The 18,372-nt window shown below is 37.8% G+C and overlaps 1 protein-coding gene across 2 annotated transcripts in view; it reads left to right on the forward strand.

Moving 5' to 3' along the window:
• The window catches only part of RAB3GAP2 (RAB3 GTPase activating non-catalytic protein subunit 2), a 43,838-nt gene that overhangs the window by 14,277 nt on the left and 11,189 nt on the right, over positions 1-18,372 (forward strand). For both annotated transcript variants that reach the window (XM_066568475.1, XM_066568476.1), the window contains exons 5-23: positions 1,539-1,586; positions 1,690-1,765; positions 1,911-2,012; positions 3,067-3,166; positions 4,753-4,851; positions 5,665-5,813; positions 6,746-6,825; positions 6,917-7,006; positions 8,062-8,201; positions 8,831-9,047; positions 9,361-9,504; positions 9,762-9,844; positions 10,155-10,219; positions 10,616-10,706; positions 12,495-12,622; positions 13,320-13,533; positions 15,812-15,909; positions 16,502-16,607; positions 17,516-17,676. In XM_066568475.1, coding sequence (XP_066424572.1) covers positions 1,539-1,586; positions 1,690-1,765; positions 1,911-2,012; positions 3,067-3,166; positions 4,753-4,851; positions 5,665-5,813; positions 6,746-6,825; positions 6,917-7,006; positions 8,062-8,201; positions 8,831-9,047; positions 9,361-9,504; positions 9,762-9,844; positions 10,155-10,219; positions 10,616-10,706; positions 12,495-12,622; positions 13,320-13,533; positions 15,812-15,909; positions 16,502-16,607; positions 17,516-17,676 — 2,191 coding nt within the window. The remainder of the gene's footprint in view (positions 1-1,538; positions 1,587-1,689; positions 1,766-1,910; positions 2,013-3,066; positions 3,167-4,752; positions 4,852-5,664; positions 5,814-6,745; positions 6,826-6,916; positions 7,007-8,061; positions 8,202-8,830; positions 9,048-9,360; positions 9,505-9,761; positions 9,845-10,154; positions 10,220-10,615; positions 10,707-12,494; positions 12,623-13,319; positions 13,534-15,811; positions 15,910-16,501; positions 16,608-17,515; positions 17,677-18,372) is intronic.

Below are 18,372 nucleotides of genomic sequence, written 5' to 3' on the forward strand. Positions count from 1 at the left end.
TCATTTTCAAAACCTCATTCAAACAAGCTTAAAGTCAACTCTCTGATCAAAATATTGTTTTGGGCTCTAAGTCATTTAGGGACTAGGAAAATTTGCTTTGGTCATACATTTGGTATTTATACAATATTTTTCCTTCATCTATCTTCAGATAACCAGACAGATGCTTTTTTGAATCTCCCACATGGAATAAGATTTTGTACTTTGCTGGTTACGTTTGCAGCCTTGAGTCTGGTTTTGAACATGTTCCCTAATGCCTTCAACCTTCTGTTTGGTGCAGGAGGTGTTGACTTCAGCTTTTCTCCAATCTGTAAAAATCATAATTCTTTATAAAACTGCTGTTTCTATGCATTTGAAATTACCCTGACATTTTTTGTTAAAAAAAAAAATCTATTTGAGGGTTTGTTTCTTACTACTGTTACAACCCTGAAACAGGGTAGCAATGAAACAGGTAGTTCTGTTTAGATAGGGGCACTTATATTCAATACGTTTTGATTTATTATTCTGTGGAGGTGTTAATATGTTAATTACTGTCCAATTGTCAAAAGACTTTGACTGGTTTTGGTTGGTTTTTTGGTTGTAATTTTTTTCCTTTCCCCAAAGTTGCCTTCAACTTAGAATGTTCTGTGGTGGCTAAGCTTTGCTATTGCAGGATGAGATGTCACACAGATATTTAATGTCGCTTTGAGGATGTAATGAACTTGCAACTCATCTCAACCTTGCATTTAGAAAGCTTTCCTTCTCTGATTGTCTACCCTGCTTATTTAGTACTCTTTGGGAAATGGAGGTGACCTGGAATGTAAATAATAAACAGTACTGCTGGCATTTATGCTGTAATTGCTGTTTGGGATGTTATCTTGAATTCTATGCTGTCTCATAAAATCTTTGTACTGCTTCTGTTTCCCCGGACAGTGTAAAACTTTGCATCATGGTAACAATTAAATAACTTCTGAATTGAGATACTCAGACCTGCTCATCTGCTTGCCTTCTGCATGCTTTGCCTGTCATTGAGCATGCTCAGTTTATTGCATTAACTGGGAAGACCATATTCAAATGCTCTCAAATTATAAGGCACTGAAAGGCAGTGTATATAAAATCTACCTAACTGCATTTTTCAAAAATTTATTTTGATATGTATAGTTCAGTTAGCTCTTTAAAAAAATGTGGTTTTTATCGCTGTATATCAGAAGAAATAATGTACCTAATTGACGTATCATTGTATATCAGAAGAAATAATTTACCTTTAGGCACATGAAATTCAGCTTGAATCTGCTGAACAGTAGTGACAAAATAATCAGTCTGTAATTTATGAAAGACAACATTAACAAGGTACAAAAAGTCTGTTTGGGCACTCCTGAACTTGTAACTGAAAATGTCTTTAAAATGAAGGGACATTTTTGATTCTTATTGTGAATTTGATATATGGTGTGCTGCATTAATAAATTATTAAAACTTTCAAAGTGCTGACATGGCAAGATCTCTTGAGTAGAGTAAAATTTCACAACAAGGGAAAGCCACTAATTTTGTGTTTCTGTTTCTAGTGAATGTGTGAGTAGCGTATTGTGTATTCCACTGGCAAGTCAGAAGAGGTAAGGATGTTTATGCATCACTACTGCCCTTACATGACACTTTTTTATATCTCTGGCTTAGAATGGGATTTGTTTTTAACTTGAGTGTATCTTTGTGAAACAGGAGCTCCACAGGCCGCCCTGACTGGACATGCATCGTAGTTGGCTTCACCTCTGGTTACGTTCGGTTTTACACTGAGGTGCGTTTCTCAGCAGGGCAGGACAAGGGAGCTCTTGGCATAAACATCTGGGTGCTTTAAAGTTTGGTCCCTGCAGATTGTGCTTTTTTGTCTTCCCCAAGAAAAGGGACAGAAATGTTCATACTTCTTATCCTTTCCTTTCTAGAGTGGAGTACTACTTCTTGCACAGCTTTTGAATGAAGATCCTGTCCTACAGCTAAAGTGCAGAACCTATGAAATTCCCAGGCATCCTGGTGTCACAGAACAGGTTTTGTCAGATTATTTTAAAAGCAAAGTGCCAGTGTTATGGGGTTATGGAAGGGAGTATTCTCTGTGAATCCTCTGTGTCCTTTATCAGTTTTTGATGGGATGGACATTTCCTTAGAACAGGAGACCCTTGATTTCTTATTCTAGATGTATTCATACCTGTTTGAGGATTCCGAATGTCTTTTGGAGTATTAGCTCTATAGATTTGTTCTATTTTTCTCTGTTTGCAAAGGAATACTTCATTCATTTTCTATTTATTCATTTACGTGCAAAAAACATGGTAATGCATTCATGAAGGGAAAAATATGTAACTTGACAGGTGCCAAGAGCTATTCATACTCATTCATAGGAACTTAAATATTTCACAGAAAATAGCTAGAAATTAAAAATTATTTATAGGGCTAGGAACCTGCATGTCATTGTGAGTATTTCCTGCAGAGAAGGCTCTGAAGAACTCAAGACTATTTAGTAAAGAAGGTAGCTTTCTTAACTTTTGGCTGAGTTGGCAAGTTTATGTGGAAAATGAACAAAATCACAGAAATTTCCAAGTTTTCTTTGTACAAATACTCACATGATTTAGTGTGACATTTTTGGGATCAGTTTTGAAATACAGAAGCATTAAGGAATTCGACTCTTGAATTTGTATCACCAGATTAGCATTTATGTGCCCAAGTGGTAATTCAGGCAGGCATTAATCCAGTTTCAGAATTTGGCTTCCTAAAACTGTGATACTTACATTCTAGATGAACCTGTTTTTCTGTCGCCTTCAAAAGCTGCTGTAACTTATGTATTTTCTTCCTAAGCCATTAGATATATTAAGCAAACAAATTATTAAAAGAAGATAAAAGTAGAAAACTATGTGGCTAAAATGATTTTTGGGAGAGTTTAATACTGAATTTCTGTAGTTTTTCCTTAGTTGCCTGTGGCTTGTTTGATATGAACTCTCTGGATGTAATCCTCATTTTGTGTAGTTAATAGTATAAAAAGCCAGAAAATAAGCTGTTTTAACAGTAGCAGTGATCTATTTTTGTCTCCTTTTTCTCATTTTTCCCCAGAATGAGGAACTAAGTATCTTGTACCCAGCAGCAATTGTGACAATTGATGGCTTCAGCCTCTTCCAGTCCCTTCGTGCGTGTCGCAATCAGGTAGCAAGAGGTATGTCTAAGGGGAAATGTTTATTTTTCAATCTCTTAATAGTTCTTTATTTTTTAGGAAATTTACTTAGGTTAAATATAAAATTAGGGTGGAATTTAGATCTTCCTTGCTTCTTCATTGATACATTGACACCTACTGCATTCAGGGATGTTTCTTCCTTTACAGAAAGTGTTCCCAGAGCCCAGGTTGTCCAAGTAGTATTGACTGTCTTCTACATGTTCACCATAATACTGTACACTGGTTTTTGCTGAGATAGAGTTAATTTTTTTTCCTAGTAGCTGGTATGGGGCTGTGTTTTGGATTTGTTATGAAAACAGCACTGATAGCATGCTGATGTTTTAACTGCTGTGGAGCAGTGCTTACTCAGTGTCAAGGCTTTTTTTGTTTTTCACACTGCCCTGACAGTGAGCACGCTGGGGATTCCCAGAAACTGGGAGGGACACAGCTGGTTCAGCTGACCCCAGCTGACCAAAGAGATATTCTGTGCCATATGATGATGCTTCTGGAAATAAAAGCTGGGAAAAGAAAAGGAAGAAAGGGGAATCTTCAGTTATTGCATTTGACTTCCCAGGCAACTGTTACGTGTGATAAAGCCCTGCATTCATGGAAGTAGCTAAATACCTGCCTGCTGATGTGAAGTAGTGAAGAAAATTTATTGTTTTGCTTTGTTTGCATGCTGTCTTTATCTCAACCCACAAGTGTCCTCACTTTTACTCTTCTGACTCTCTCCCCCATCCCACTAGGAGGGAGTGGGTGAGCTGCTGTGTGGTGGTCAGCTGCCCACTGGCATTAAGCCACTGCATACTGCTGAGGTGCTTCTTAGCATGCCACTGTCAGTGGAATGTTCTTCTTCCCAAGAAAGACGTTATAGGAAGTGATAATGCTGGGATGATGGCAGTGGTGGTCCCTGGTCTTTGTGTTCATGTCTAAGAGCTTTTCATACCTTGTTTGATTGTGCAGACTTAGATCCTGTTTCTTTTAGTACAGTGCCTGTTCATAACTCTAATTTGGAAACAAGCTCAGTTTCCAGGGGGTAGAGGAGAATTATGTGACAGTACTGTGTGATAGATGGCACAAGGAAGGTGTTGAGAAGGACTCAAAGCTTGTTGCAATATCTGCAGCTGGAGTGCTGTATCTTCCTTCATTCTTGACCATCTCTATTTGGGGTAATAGATACTTAGTGACACTCACTGGTTTCGTCTTACCACTGTTTTTACCTCCCACTGTTACATATCTAGTGAGTGTTCTGAGTTTGCAAGTACTTGGGTGGAGAAGTTTCCACTTAAACATGCCCAAACCACAGAAATCAATTGTAGTAGCTTTCTAAAATTGTACAGAGTATTTTACCATAATAGCTAGTAAATACACTATCTGCAAGTACAAAATGTATTTTTAAAAGTGTTGTAATTTGATGATGGTAAGTATTTCAGAAGGCTATTTTAACAGATATTCCAGTGCATTTAACTTAAAACTAGGTTATTTTGTGTCTTCAGATTGCTTCAGGTGTTTTTTTTTCCTCTCTGTTATGCTATTCCTTTGTCTTTGACTCGGTAGAAACTTTTTTGTGCTTTATTGACTTTTGTCAGCTGCAGCATCTGGCAGTGAGAATGTTCAACCTCCACCATTAGCTTATAAGAAATGGGGTTTGCAAGATGTGGATACGATTGTTGACCATGCTAGTATAGGTAAGCATTTCTGTTTAGTTTCAAATATTTTAAAAAATTAAATTCATGGTTTTGTGCAGTTAAATTCTTCTTGAGAGTGCTTAGTGATACTGATTGGATAGAAGTGAGTGAAGGCTGTCATAGTGAATGTTCTCATTAACCACTATCAAAATATTTTTTATTTTATTTTCTAGTCTGATTGAGTCTTCCCTCTTACACCTGTAACTATATTGTTCTTTGTTGCTTGGTAAGAAACAGCTGAGAGAGGCCAGATCAGATGCAGTTATTTCCATTTCTGTCAGGTGAAAGAGCTGTCTGGCAGGCAGGTTAAGACCGGTGTGGGTCTTTCCTGAGTCAGGCACATAAGGAAATTTAAATTTGTGACGGTTCCTTTCCAAAAAGGACAGATTTGACTGATAGACTGTCAAAGACTTTTACCCTTCAGAATTTGCAGAAGCCTTGGTTCTTGTCAGAGAGGCATATCTGAGGGATAGTAAGCTTAGTTTCTCTTCCACCCTTTCTACAAAAGCAGCTAAGAGGTCAGAAGGCTGCTATTAAGGCAGGTGAAGTGAGTTTGGTACATGTATTTTTGCTGCTGAACTCTGCTGAGTTTTTTTCCTTCTGAATGAACCATATGTGCTTTATAATTAACCCAAGTCCATTAGGTTATTTCTGCCATGTTGTTTGGCATTTCTATGGTTAAAGCTGTTCCTCTTCCCTTCCTGCTGAATGCTGGCTGATCAGTCAAGAAGGCAGGAATATATTTATGTTTTTAGAGCAATTGCATGCCTCTGTTCTGAATGTGTAAGACATTCACTTTATTGTTTTTGTTAGGCATCACGACACTGTGTCCTTTTGATCAAATGAAGACTGCCTCCAATATAGGAGGATATAATGCAGCTATTAAAAACAGTCCACCTGCCATGTCCCAGTATGTTACTGTTGGAGCCAATCCTTTCACTGGGTTCTTTTTTGCCCTGGAGGTATGTACTACAAAGGTGACTCGCTGAAACTTTGAATAATTAATCTTTCTTTTTTTCTGTATGAGTATTTCTGAAGTATTCTTAAGTTCTTTTTATGATGACATTTCCCCTTCTTGATCTTCTGGAACTGGAATGATTTGGAGTGAATGTGATAGTAGTGTCTAGCATGGGTTCCTGCTACTGAGAAATTTTATTTTCTATCTTAAATTGAGTGTGATAAATATTTTTTTCAAATTTGTTTATTTATTGCCAACTAATGTTTTTCAAAAATTATGTTAGTATTGTGTAAACATGCATCTTATGGATATTTGGAGGTCTTTAGCCTTTGATTCAACATGACCTGAGTACATTGTAGTGATTTCTTGTAGGAGAAAACTGCAGTTTGTGCTTAGCTGTAGCATATTTACATCATCTTCTGTTGTATGGGAGGAAAAGGATGTCAGTGTAGCTGTGTCTGTATATTCAGACCCTACACGTATGCTGTCCTTACCAGGATTGAAATTTAATTGTAAATGCTAGAATTGGAATTTTGGTTTCTGTACTTGCTTTCCAACAGGTCTGTGAAAAAACTGCTTATGTTGATATTTGCAAGGATGCCAAAGCCATACACCAGTCAGCTCTCTGTGATAGATGATACACAGGGGTTTTTTAACTTCTGTTGCAGATAAACATACTGAGCTACCAATGACTTTCAGAGGAGTTTGAAATGGTAGAGATGTCAGAATGGCTTTTCTGGGGACAATGAATTTAAATTTTGCAGTCTTAAAGCTATACTTTCTGAGCTGAAAGTCCGTAGGAGACCTGAAAAACTAATCTGCAGTTGAGTTCAGTGTAAGAACTGTTTCTTGGCTTTATAAAGGTTTTGTTGCTTCATTTTAGGGTGATTCACAGCTGACTATTGAATTTCTAAACACATTGTTCCCATATTTCAGGGTAGCTCACAGCCTCTGTTGTCTCATGTTGCCTTAGCAGTTGCAAGCAAACTGACTTCAGCATTATTTAATGCTGCCAGGTAATAATTTTTTTTTTTTTTTTTTTAGTTGTAGCTGTATAATATTTTTACGACCATTAGTGTAATTCTTGTTATGTTCTTCTGTTGCAAGTGGCTGGCTTGGTTGGAAGAGTAAACATGAAGAAGAACCTGTCCAAAAACAGAAACCAAAGGTGGAACCTGCTACCCCATTGGCAGTGAGGTAAGTTGCGTTTTTTTCACGGTCAGTTACTTTGCATGTCTTATCTTTTTAATTATTTAAATTATCTTGAAAGGTATATAATTGATGAACACATGACTGTAAGCAGTAATGGTAGTTTGCAAGTCATTTGTTTTAAGCTTTGTTTCATTTCAGTTTATCATTCTGGACAAATAATTATTCATCTTCCCCGTTCCAGTGCATGAGTTCATTGTTACTGTACAGTCGTTGCATGACAAGGCAATCACTTATCCTACTTTCTGAACTTCGCTTTTTCAGTAGGACTTAGGCAGAGCTATGATATATCTTGGTAAACAGAATGTTCTGGTTTGAAAGCAAATCAGTGAAAGACTCCAAGTCAGAAATAGAATTTATTAGGAAAAAGAAAAAGAAAAACCAAAATACATGCAATACTACAAAAGAAAAAAAACCCTACACTGACAGAGTCAGAATACAACTTGACACCCTGTGGGTAAGGGTGTGGTAGCAGTCCAGTTGGATTGGTGGCTGCAGTCCTCCTGTAGTGGCAGATGTGATTCTGTTGGAACAGTGATCCTGTAGGAAGAGTGTAGTCTTCCTCTGAAGATCCAGTGGAAAAGACGGCTGCTCCTCTGGGAATCCAGTGGAAAGACTGGTTGTTCTGTCCCAAATCCCAGATTATATCCAGGTAGGGATGCTTAGCTCCTCCTCCCTGGATGGAGCAACTCACAATGGCTGTTATCATTCTATGAGGCATGTGGTGGGTCCATTAAACAAAAATGTCTCCTGGAGGGAGTTATCTCTGAGTCATGTGGAAAGGCATTGATGGGCCCATGAACAGGAGATAAGGAAAAAACAATCCCCCTGCTGGTTTCAGCAGTTCTTGAGGATGGGAATGGAATACACCTTAATATTGTAACCTAGGACACAGAGCAAGAACTTTTTCCATGATTTGCTTGTAATTTTATCCATGCCTTCTGTTAGCTTAAAAAAGAAGTCTTAATCCTCAAAAGAAAATCTAACTATTTCTGAAGAAAAGGATGTGTCTAGTGGCTTTGCTTCATTATTATTTTTTTTAGGTTTGGACTTCCTGACTCTCGGCGCCATGGTGAAAGGATATGTCTTTCTCCATGTAATACTTTGGCAGCAGTAACAGATGAATTTGGAAGGGTTATTTTGCTGGATGTTACAAGAGGACTCGCAGTTCGCATGTGGAAAGGTATGGTAGTGATATTAGTATAGCAAATAATAGTCTTCAAAACACTGAGGCATTTTATGTTCAGACTTAGAATTCTGAGAATTTTAGTACATTGCTTCATTACAAACCAAAGTCAGGTGTAATATAAAGTCCATAAGGGTATTTTTGCAAATCCCTGGAATATAGTTAAAATTTGGTCTGTTTGGTTGGTATTTTCTTTTGGAAGAGCTTTAGCTCTATTCAAGGTTCTTTCTGTTGGTAAGCTCTAGTACCCTTTTTAATTCTGCTGAGAAGATAAACTTTGAAAAATCAGTAAGAAGACATACAGCTTGTTAGATTCTCATTTCATCATGATGGCTGCACAACAAGGGACTCCTCAATGTCATGCATTGGTTTAATGTCCCAAGCACTGACCTGATGGGTTTTGGGGTTTTTAATATCTTCTTCAAAAGAATTTGTTCCTTGCCAGGGCTTTGCCAAGGGCTATGTTTGGCCACACTCTTGTGGGTCCTGTGCCAAGTCAATGGACCAGAGTTCTTTATAGGAGTCAGGAGTTGCACGATTTGAAATAAAGCTTAAGATTACAACTTGATACACTAATCCTGTATTAATTTCTGCACATTTGTGACCTTCTGTCTTCTCTTACAAAGGATACCGTGATGCGGAAGTTGGTTGGATACAGACTGTGGAGGACCTTCAGGAAAGGGAAACTGAGAAGATGGATTCTTCTCCTTTTGGAAATGCACAAGGTCCAAGCAGGGTAGCTCAGTTCCTTGTGATCTATGCTCCAAGAAGAGGCATTCTGGAAGTGTGGAGCACGCAGCAAGGACCTCGGGTTGGAGCCTTCAATGTGGGGAAATACTGCAGGTAAGAATCAGTTAGCAGGTAGGCGTGGTGGCTGTGCTGCTGCAATAAAGTGATACATGGCTATGCCAGGGTAAAAGTGCTAGTGGTGCTGGCAAGCACTTCCTGTGCTGCCCAGTGTTTCCACTGAATGCAGGAATGCAGCTTCTTGTTCTAGAGGTGGGGATATATTGTCATATTTCATCACTCTACAGTCTTTTCTGATAAAGGTGTTTTGCAGTTCTTAAACCTTAGCTTCATAAAACTTAGTGCCTTTTTATTTTGTTTGTGGACAGGGAAGGTTGCTAATTTTGGCCATTTTTAAAAAAAATTTCAGGTTGTTGTATCCTGGTTATAAAATAATGGGTCTAAACAATGTGACCAGTCAGGGGTGGCAGCCCCAGACTTACCAGATCTGCCTTGTTGATCCAGTCTCTGGAAGTGTAAAAACTGTCCATGTACCTTTCCATTTATCACTGAGGTAAGAACTTTTTATGCTCTATATAAGTAAATTAATTTCATTATTGCTTTTGGAAACAGTTGGAGACAGCAATTCTGGCATTCCTTTTCAAGCTGAATAGTTCTCTGTAATAATCTCATTGGTTTGTATGGATTAACATGATTTTATTTATTGGGATGTTACCTTAAAGTAGCATAAATAATTTAAAAATTACAGTTTTATTGAATTATTACTTTTAATTCTCTTCACTCATACAATTAAAAATTCTTTTCCTTCAGTGATAAAAAGAGTGAACGAGCAAAAGATATGCATCTAGTGAAGAAGTTAAATGCTTTACTCAAAGCTAAAACCTCAGATCCAGGTAGGTTCTCTTGTAAAATTTCTTAAGATTGTGTTATCAAAGAGTTCTTGGATTATCTGTAAGTATGCAACCACAAGTACAATTGTGGTGCATTCTGACAGCTCTATGTGCTATGAGCTATGATTTTTAAGTAGCTTGAGATTTCTGTTACTTTGTTTCATTTTCCTCAATCTTATTTTGGCACCTTCTGCAACAGTGTCATCATCTTTGTCATGAACCCACATGCACCTTAACTGTTATGCAGGTTTACTTGCTCTTTAGAAGGCATTTGAGATATATGAATTTAAATTTTGATTATCTTTATTTGCAGATTTAATTGAAGCTGAAGCAAAGGAATTAATACTTGATATCAAATATCCTGCTACAAAAAGACAGGTGAACATTTAGAGTATACTTTAATATTAGAAAAAGTACTGCATTGTCAGAGTGCTAAATATTTCAAAATAAGTTTGGTTTGTTTTTTTTTTTTTCCCTAGAATTACTTGAAACAAATAATTGAGCTGTTTAGGGTTTCTGTGTGTTTTTTCTGGGTAGTTTTTTATGACATATTGACTAGAATTAACTTTGACTTGTGACTTCCCCAAGGCATTGTCTGTGAATAATAAAAAGAGAGAAGACCTTTCTGTAGGAATAAATTATGCCACAAGTATATGTGAAGGTGAAATACAGATGAAAAATTGTGGTCAAAGTTGTGCTATTGTTGACTTAACTTGCATATTTTAACAATGAGATTAAGTGACTGTTTAATTCTCTTGAAAATCTGCTTAACAGGCTTTGGAAAGTATATTGACAAGCGAACGCATGCCACTTTCATCTCTCACAAGCATCACTCAGACATTAATGGATAATTTAAAAAAACAGGGTAGGTGGATATTTATTTTGCAAATATAGAGAGATATTTGCACTTTGTCTGCAGTGCTGTAAGACTATTACTATTGTATGTAGAAATGTTCTGTTCCACAGGGAGACCAGGTTTGGTCTGCCTAGTTTCAGTACTAGGTATCACAGGATGTTGCTTTTCTATGTCTTTATTTAAGGCAGACTACAAATAGCTTGCTGGTAAGTATGTTTGGCTAAGCTTGCTGGGTGCCGAGTAACTTGTGATTATATTTTTTTAAAAAAACCAACAAAACAAACTCAAAAAAACTGGTCTGAGTGCTTGTGTCCTGTAAAAGCATCCTTTAAAAAGAAGGTTCATAGGCTTTTGCCTGTAAATGTTTTAATTTATTCTCTCTCCAAAGAAGAATGTGAAAATATGACATGATCTGTGAATTTTAATGTACTTGAAGCACAAAATATTTATCACTGAGAATCTGAGCTGTGACCACATCTAGTATCTTTTTTTTGGTAAACTTTGCTGAAATTTACCAAATACTTCAAGTTTTGGTAGAGATTTCAGAGCTTATGTCAGGAAATGCCATTGCTGATTCAAAATCTTTTGCTGAGAATCAAAGAAATCTCTCCTTCATTTCTGCCAGTGGTAGTTTCTTTTTATGGTTTTCTTGAAGTACATAGAGGAGATTGAGACATTCACACATGCAGTTCTCTACCTAAATTCTCTACCTCATTCTAAATCAATAGTATTATCCATTTCTTTTATAACTCCTAAAACATCCAAAGGAAAACGGAAACATGACTTTTAATTCTGAAGAGAGGTTGACAGAGTAGTATATTTCCTAAGGTCTCTGTGTTTGTGCATTTTTCATCATTAATCTCTTGTCAAACATAACATTATTTCCCCACAGTCACAATATACAGCAAACTTGACTGATGTTCCAGCCTTCTAATTTCACAAGAGTAGTGTTTTATTTCTCCACTTCTGTCTAGTAGGTAAAAGATAATTTGAAGCAGATCCTGGGCTCTGTGAATGCTGTGGTTGTGAATTCAAGGTCAAGTGATTCTGTGAAAAACTCTCTGTGTTTTTCTCTTTTTTTGGTAGGATTTTAATAGCAATGTATTAAAAGTATTTAAGGGTTTGTAAATGAAAATCATGTTTAGAAGCAGCTTCAGGTGAAAATTATGTATTCAGTGGAATCTTTTGTATAGAAAGGTCATTTTACAATCTCTCAGGAGGGCTTTCTTTCAAGATTAATAAGCTGAAATAAAAATTTTTTTGGACATGTTGGTGTTAGTTTTCTATGTTGCTTTAATTGTTATGGGAATTTGAATGTCAATAGATACATGAAATTTCTGAGACTCAGATTGCAAAAATACAGAAGGCAGTGTCTTGCTGAGGTGAAATTTAATTCATGTTGGTAGTTATCAAGCCTTCTTCAGATGAGAGGAATATGCTTAAAGTGTCAGAATGAATAAATGTTATAGTTTGTTATTCTTGATGAAAGAAAACCAGAACTGTATTTCAGTTTTTGACAGTCTGTGGTTTGGCCTTAAACCAGGAGAAGATAATAGATTTGTCTTTGTTCAGTTTCACGTTGTCAACCTCCAGTTTTAAAACAAGCTTCATAGCTTTCTTTAATACCTCTTGTGGAAATAATTCTTATTTTATGCTGCTCTGAATTGAATGTAATGATTGCAAACAGCAGTGCATCAAAAAATTACAGTGAGTTTCAGAAATCCTCCAGTTCTGTGTGTCTATTTCACTATTCCAGGCTATATGTTCAAGTTCAAGTGCGGTTTTATTTCTCCTCAGAGCTGGAGTGTGTGGACGAAGGACTGCTGCAGTTCTGTGCAAACAAGTTAAAGCTGTTACATCTTTATAAACTGGTTAGCAAACTAAATTCCCAGAGCATGCAGAAAGAGACTTCACCTTCAGATAATGTGAGTAAATTGAAAATTCAGTTGTCTTTTAAATTCAAGTGATGATTTAAGCATAAGAATACGTTTTCAAAGCCTCAGATAGAGTAAGTAGGTAAGCAAGTAACCCCTTTTTGTGCTGCAGCTTTTAATGAGGTAATTACTTATAATACCTTCCCTCCAGCCTCATACAAGTGTCTGGTAATTCATCTACCTAATATTCTTTAGGAGACACAAAGTTGAGATACAAGTGAAAATAAAACCACAGTCTCCTGTTTTCAGTTCTTTATTCAAAGTATGTAGTGTGTTCTTCACTTTGGTTTTGGAGGGATATTTTGGGACCTGTAGAAGTTAAAAATTTTGATGCTTGCATAATTTGGCTTGCTTTTGCTATAATTTGTAAAACTGCTTATGTATTTACAAAATCATACTGGTATTTTACAGGCTTGTTTACTTGATGGACGATTGTTATGCTATGGGCAGAAGCTAAAAATGGGAAATGCATCTGTTCTGGTCCTTAAAAAGGAAGCTAGACAAGCTCTTCATTTGAGCAATGTGAATAACTGATTTGGAGATTATTTTGGCCCTTCTCAAAGATGTTTTTAATGTTAGAAATGGAATATTTTGGCTCTTCTGACTTTTTTTCTTTTTTACTATGTTTGAAAACCATCTGCTTGTATAAGTCTTTTATGAGATTTTTTTTTTTGCTTTTGCTTTTAAGGACTTGGCTAAACTACTTCGCCTTGAAGAAAAAGATTTTCATAGGCTTGAAACTTTACTGGAGAGCTACAAGAAAGAAAATACTCAAACTACCACTCAGTTGACTGATGAGAAGGATGACATGTTGTCTGTGAAAATATTCTTAGAATATCTAGAATATGAAAAGGACGTGATTACTATAAAAGATATGGAAGATGGAGAATATGTGGCTTTAGGTAAGAGCTATTGAGCTCTGTTACATTATTCAGACTGATTTTAATCTAAGATGGTATAAATATTTTAGCCCTAATTTGAGGCCTTACCAACCTGTCTTGCCTTGAAGTGCTATAACTGCTCCTTTTAGACTCTTACCTTTAGCTGCAGGACAAGTCTTTTGCATGAATGACTATTAATACAAGTTAACTGCATCTGTGGATACAATTACCCTGAAGCCATGTAACCACTTTTCATTCATTAATTTACACTACTAAATTGGGCAGTGGTAACTGGATACTTCACAGAGCAGCTGTACCCTGCTGCTGCTTTCATGTTCACAGCACTCTAAAAACTGAGTTAATGGCAGGACTGACTTTAGCCTCAGAGATGAGGGAGCTGACCAGAGGCAGCATAAGGCAATTAGGTGAGGCAACAAGGAGCCCTAATTTGTGGAGTTGAGATTTTCAATAAGGTCCCTCTAAAATGTCCAATGATTTAATTTAGTCCATGGCTGTGGGCTCCATCTGTAGTAGTAGTCTTCTAGGGCAGGAGAAGTGGTGTGTGGTGTTGGATTGTTGCATGCTGAAACCAGTTCTGGTTCCATCACTGCTGTGCTTGTCATGTTTTAGCATCACTGCACTTTGGCAGATTCGTCAAAATTAAATTGTCATTAATCTTGGTAATTTTTATTGTAAAACCATTGATACAGCATATAGCATCCATAGTAGTGATGCCATACAATATTATATAGCAATTAATATACAATTCAAGTCATTGTGTGTTCTCATCCAGAATCAAATCCCCTTGAGGTACACATCAGACTTCCCCAAGTGCATCCAGGTCCTTTAGCAAAAGCAGTTCCACAAATGGGTTTGCTTTTGCCTGAGACAGGAGCAACATAAACTCTGTTCTCAAGTGTATTTTTATCCCGTTCTATTGTACAATAGAGTTTTGGTTGGGCAGGGGTAGTTTGATTGGCAGATCCCATAGTGCTGGCCAACCAAATGACCGTAGCTACCTCTGTGTCCCAATGTTAGAATGTCTTAGCACCCACTGCATTCCATATAGCCTTTAAAAGCCCATTGCATCTTTCAGTCTTTCCAAAGGGCGGCTTCACTCTGTTCTGTGCAGTCTGGATCAGTCCGCTTGCCTGGGAGACGTGTAATGCATTCCTTAAAAGGATTCCTTCCTTTTACACCTGGGAGGAGTAATCTCTAGAGGCTGAGGATTTGTGCCCCTTTTCCAGTTCTGTTGTCAATGCCCTCTTCTCTAGAAAGGGATCCCAGCTCTTTGGCTTCCTTACCTTCTGATTTCAGGCTACTGGTCCTGTTATGCCAACATTAGAACAGCTGAATGACAGCCTAGTCACCTGGATTTTGACTGAAATCTTCACGGATATCTTGCAGCTTCCTCAGGGATAGAGATTTTTTGATTACTGCATTGTTTTACAAATTCTTCCTCTTCTTCCTACCTGAGTAGTGAACATCTCATTCTACTGCTTGTATGCTGGCCCTACTTTGGAGTAGCCTGCCTCATCCACCTCCTTCTCCTGTTCCTCCTACTGAGTGAGCTCACTTTCACTTCCAGTATTTCTTCTTGTGTAGAGTTGTCAGTGATTGCAGTGTTAGGTTGTTTCTGTAGCTCAGCCACAGTACATATCACTTTGCCATCAGATCCAGAGGCCTTCTCTTCTCTCTGACTATACCGAGCAGTGTTGAGCAGAATGGTTGTAATTCGGCTGGAGAAGGGGGAGTTGGAGGAAGGCATTTTCCTCTGGATGGGCCCTTGGAGGAGCAAAGATGCAATTGCGAATCGTTCCCACTGCGCGGTGCCCGAGGGCCAGAGCCGTGGCCGAAGGCAGCTCAGTGTCACGACAGAGATCTTATCGTGCCATGAGCCAACAGTACCTGATAACCCAAACCAAACCCCCAGGGGTGATAGAGCACAACAGTGAATATTTACAGCAATTTACACTTCACGCTGCTCTGGCAGCAAATCTGTCAGTATTATGTCACTGACTATTAAAGTAATGTAATTAATGCTTATGACAAGTTTGTTTTGACATGCTCTGGTCAGATCTGTCTTTATCTCAACCCCCTGTGTTCCTTGTTGGGCATCAGAAAAGATTGTTGTGGTTTAAACTGGCAGGCAGGTGAGTACCAGGTGATCCCAAATGTAACCTGTTTTTTTGTATTGCACTCACTGGGACCTGATCAATAGATTGCCTTTTGTCTAAGTGTAAGGAGAGAGATTGTGGTTTTAGATAATGTTCATAATGTCAACTAATTCTTGCTTCAGGCAGCTTTTTCTTCTGGAAGTGTTTGTGTGGGGAGAGTTCCACAGAGGAAATATGCCATGCGCTGGAATCAGCAGGTTTTAGCCCACAAACCTTGTTGGTAAGATGTTTATTACGTGCTTCAAAACTTTGATTTAGTATTTTGAAAACAAAACGTTGAAAGGAAAATTTCTGCATGTTGAATTTTGGCTGAATTGGATTACTGAATTGGATTACTGAATTGGATTGCTGCTGTATTTAGGCTGTGTTTAAATAACCCCATATTCAGTTCTGTAGTTACTCATATTTGCATTTCCCAGTTAAACGATATCAAAGAAAATAGAAGAAAATATTCTAGTAGAAAATGTGGGTGTTCTAGTGGGAATGTCTAAAATATTCGTTAAGGACTACAAGTGTTCATAATTTTCAACTATAATGTTAACTCGTAATGTTTGCCAAGTTGAGCTTTCAAAGGGAGTATTTTCTAGAATATCTTGCTGATTAAATGTACTGATTGTATTATTTAATTTCAAGATCTGTCACAGAGTGCATCATGTGTATATTTTTAACTTGTAATGTTAATATAATGGTTCCTGAATATAACATTTTCACTTTGTGACATAAAACTTGTTTGAGAAACTGTTTGCATTAGGTGTGTTGCAATATTAGAGTTTCATTTTACTGCTTCAATTCCATATTCTCTTTTTTTACAGTCACTCCTTCTCACTTTATGGCTTTCCAAGGAAAAAGATCTTCTAGACAAACCAGATTCTGTCAGTTGCCTTCACACTATGCTGTCACTTCTGAGCAAAATGAAAGGTGAGATGTGTGTTTAAAATACTCAAAGGCAGCTGTTGTTATTATTAGAATTTTACTACTCTAGCTGGAGTCTATTATCACTTTGGATTTCCCCCCCTCACAAATTATGCAGCAAAACTTAATGCTACGTGTTCATGGACTAATGCCATGTTTTCAGTCTCGCTCTACACTAAGTTGGCACAACTCCTATTTGGCACCAGAATGTCGCTGTCCAGCTCGCTTTCCTAACATTTTTGAATGTTTAGTCCCATCTCTTTAATTTGTGCTGACTGGCTCTCAGACATCCTTTGCTTTACTGTTACTTTAGTAGCATTTGTAACTTGAGTACTCTATAAAGTCAGTTTGCCATAATTTGGAGTAGGTTGTAGATATGTTGTACATATGAATAAATGCCGATTCTCCTACCTCACATAGAGCTGCTATGGATAAATCTGTGCCAGGTTCCCTTATTGTCTACTTCTCCATAGAGCAGCATTATCAGCCTGAAATGGGAAGCATGAACAAGCTACTGCTGCTGAGTAAATTAATGCTGCTGAACACAAGGCAGCCTGAAGGGAGACAGCTTGAGTGCATTGAATATGTGTGGCATCTTGAAATCACAAATTAATCTGCCTTGTGAAGCGTAACAACTCTTAGATCTTTTAAGCATGCAGCAGGTTTGCTACCTAGTGATTCAGATCTATTGTCTGTTTGCTACAAATGAGTTTTGAGAATGAATAATTCACCTTCTATTTTAAATTTGAGTTGCAATCCAAGAACCCATGTGCTAAATATCTGGAAAATTATCATGTAGAGTAATCAGAAATTGCTCTTCGTGGACAAGCTGTGTTCACAAGTGCTGGTTCCGGGGTTTGGTTGCTCCTGCACAGTGACCCCAGCTGAGTTTCCCGCTCTCCCTTTGCCTCCAGTCGCTATAGACGAGTCGTGGGACACGCAGTCGGTGTCCCCCTGGTGGCAGCAGATGCGCACAGCCTGCGTTCAGTCCGAAAGCAGCGCGGCTGCCCTGCTGTCCGCTCACGTGGGACACTCTGTAACCGCAGAGGTAATCGACAGCGTGACTGAGAAAAAGGTAACTCATCTCACACTCCCTCCTCTTCTAGTTGCTGTATCGCTTCCCTGCAACTGTCTTGATAACAGTAACATCCTCAGCATTTGCCTGCATTCCAACCTGGGCGCAGGCCTGATACCCTGCAAGCCTGAAAATTTGCATTCATATTTGAAGAACATTATGCTGAGATGAATTAATGATATGTCAGGATAATTTACTAAACTTATTTAAATATGGAAACTGTACATTGAGTTTCTCTCTCAATAGCAAATGATGTTGATGAACTTAAAGCCTACACACTTTCCACATAAATTGGAGAAGTCTGCTGAACTTTGGGTGGTTTAACATAGTTGATTTTTTTTTTTAAGTAACTGTTGAATTTTTGTAGAACCTATGTTACTATCCCTTAACATGATGGATGCTTGGTTTTCTTGGCACTAAATACCTTTACCAAGTTGTGATTAAGGCTGTAAAACTGCATACAGTATTTCAATTCAACATGGAAAACATTATTCCATTTCCAAATAGCACCAGGCAGATGTGTCTGAATTATATTAGGTGGGATGTAGGTGGTGTTCAGTCTTGTAAATAGAGCCAGAGCATGGTTTGGCTTGGAAGGCACTTTAAAGATGATCTGATGTCAGTCCCTGCTGCCCTGAGCAGGGACACCTCCCACTAGGCCAGGTTGCTCAAGTGCATCATTATCCTGGCCTTGAA

Source organism: Molothrus aeneus, chromosome 33 (genome assembly GCF_037042795.1).
Source record: "Molothrus aeneus isolate 106 chromosome 33, BPBGC_Maene_1.0, whole genome shotgun sequence".
Lineage (NCBI taxonomy): Eukaryota > Metazoa > Chordata > Aves > Passeriformes > Icteridae > Molothrus > Molothrus aeneus.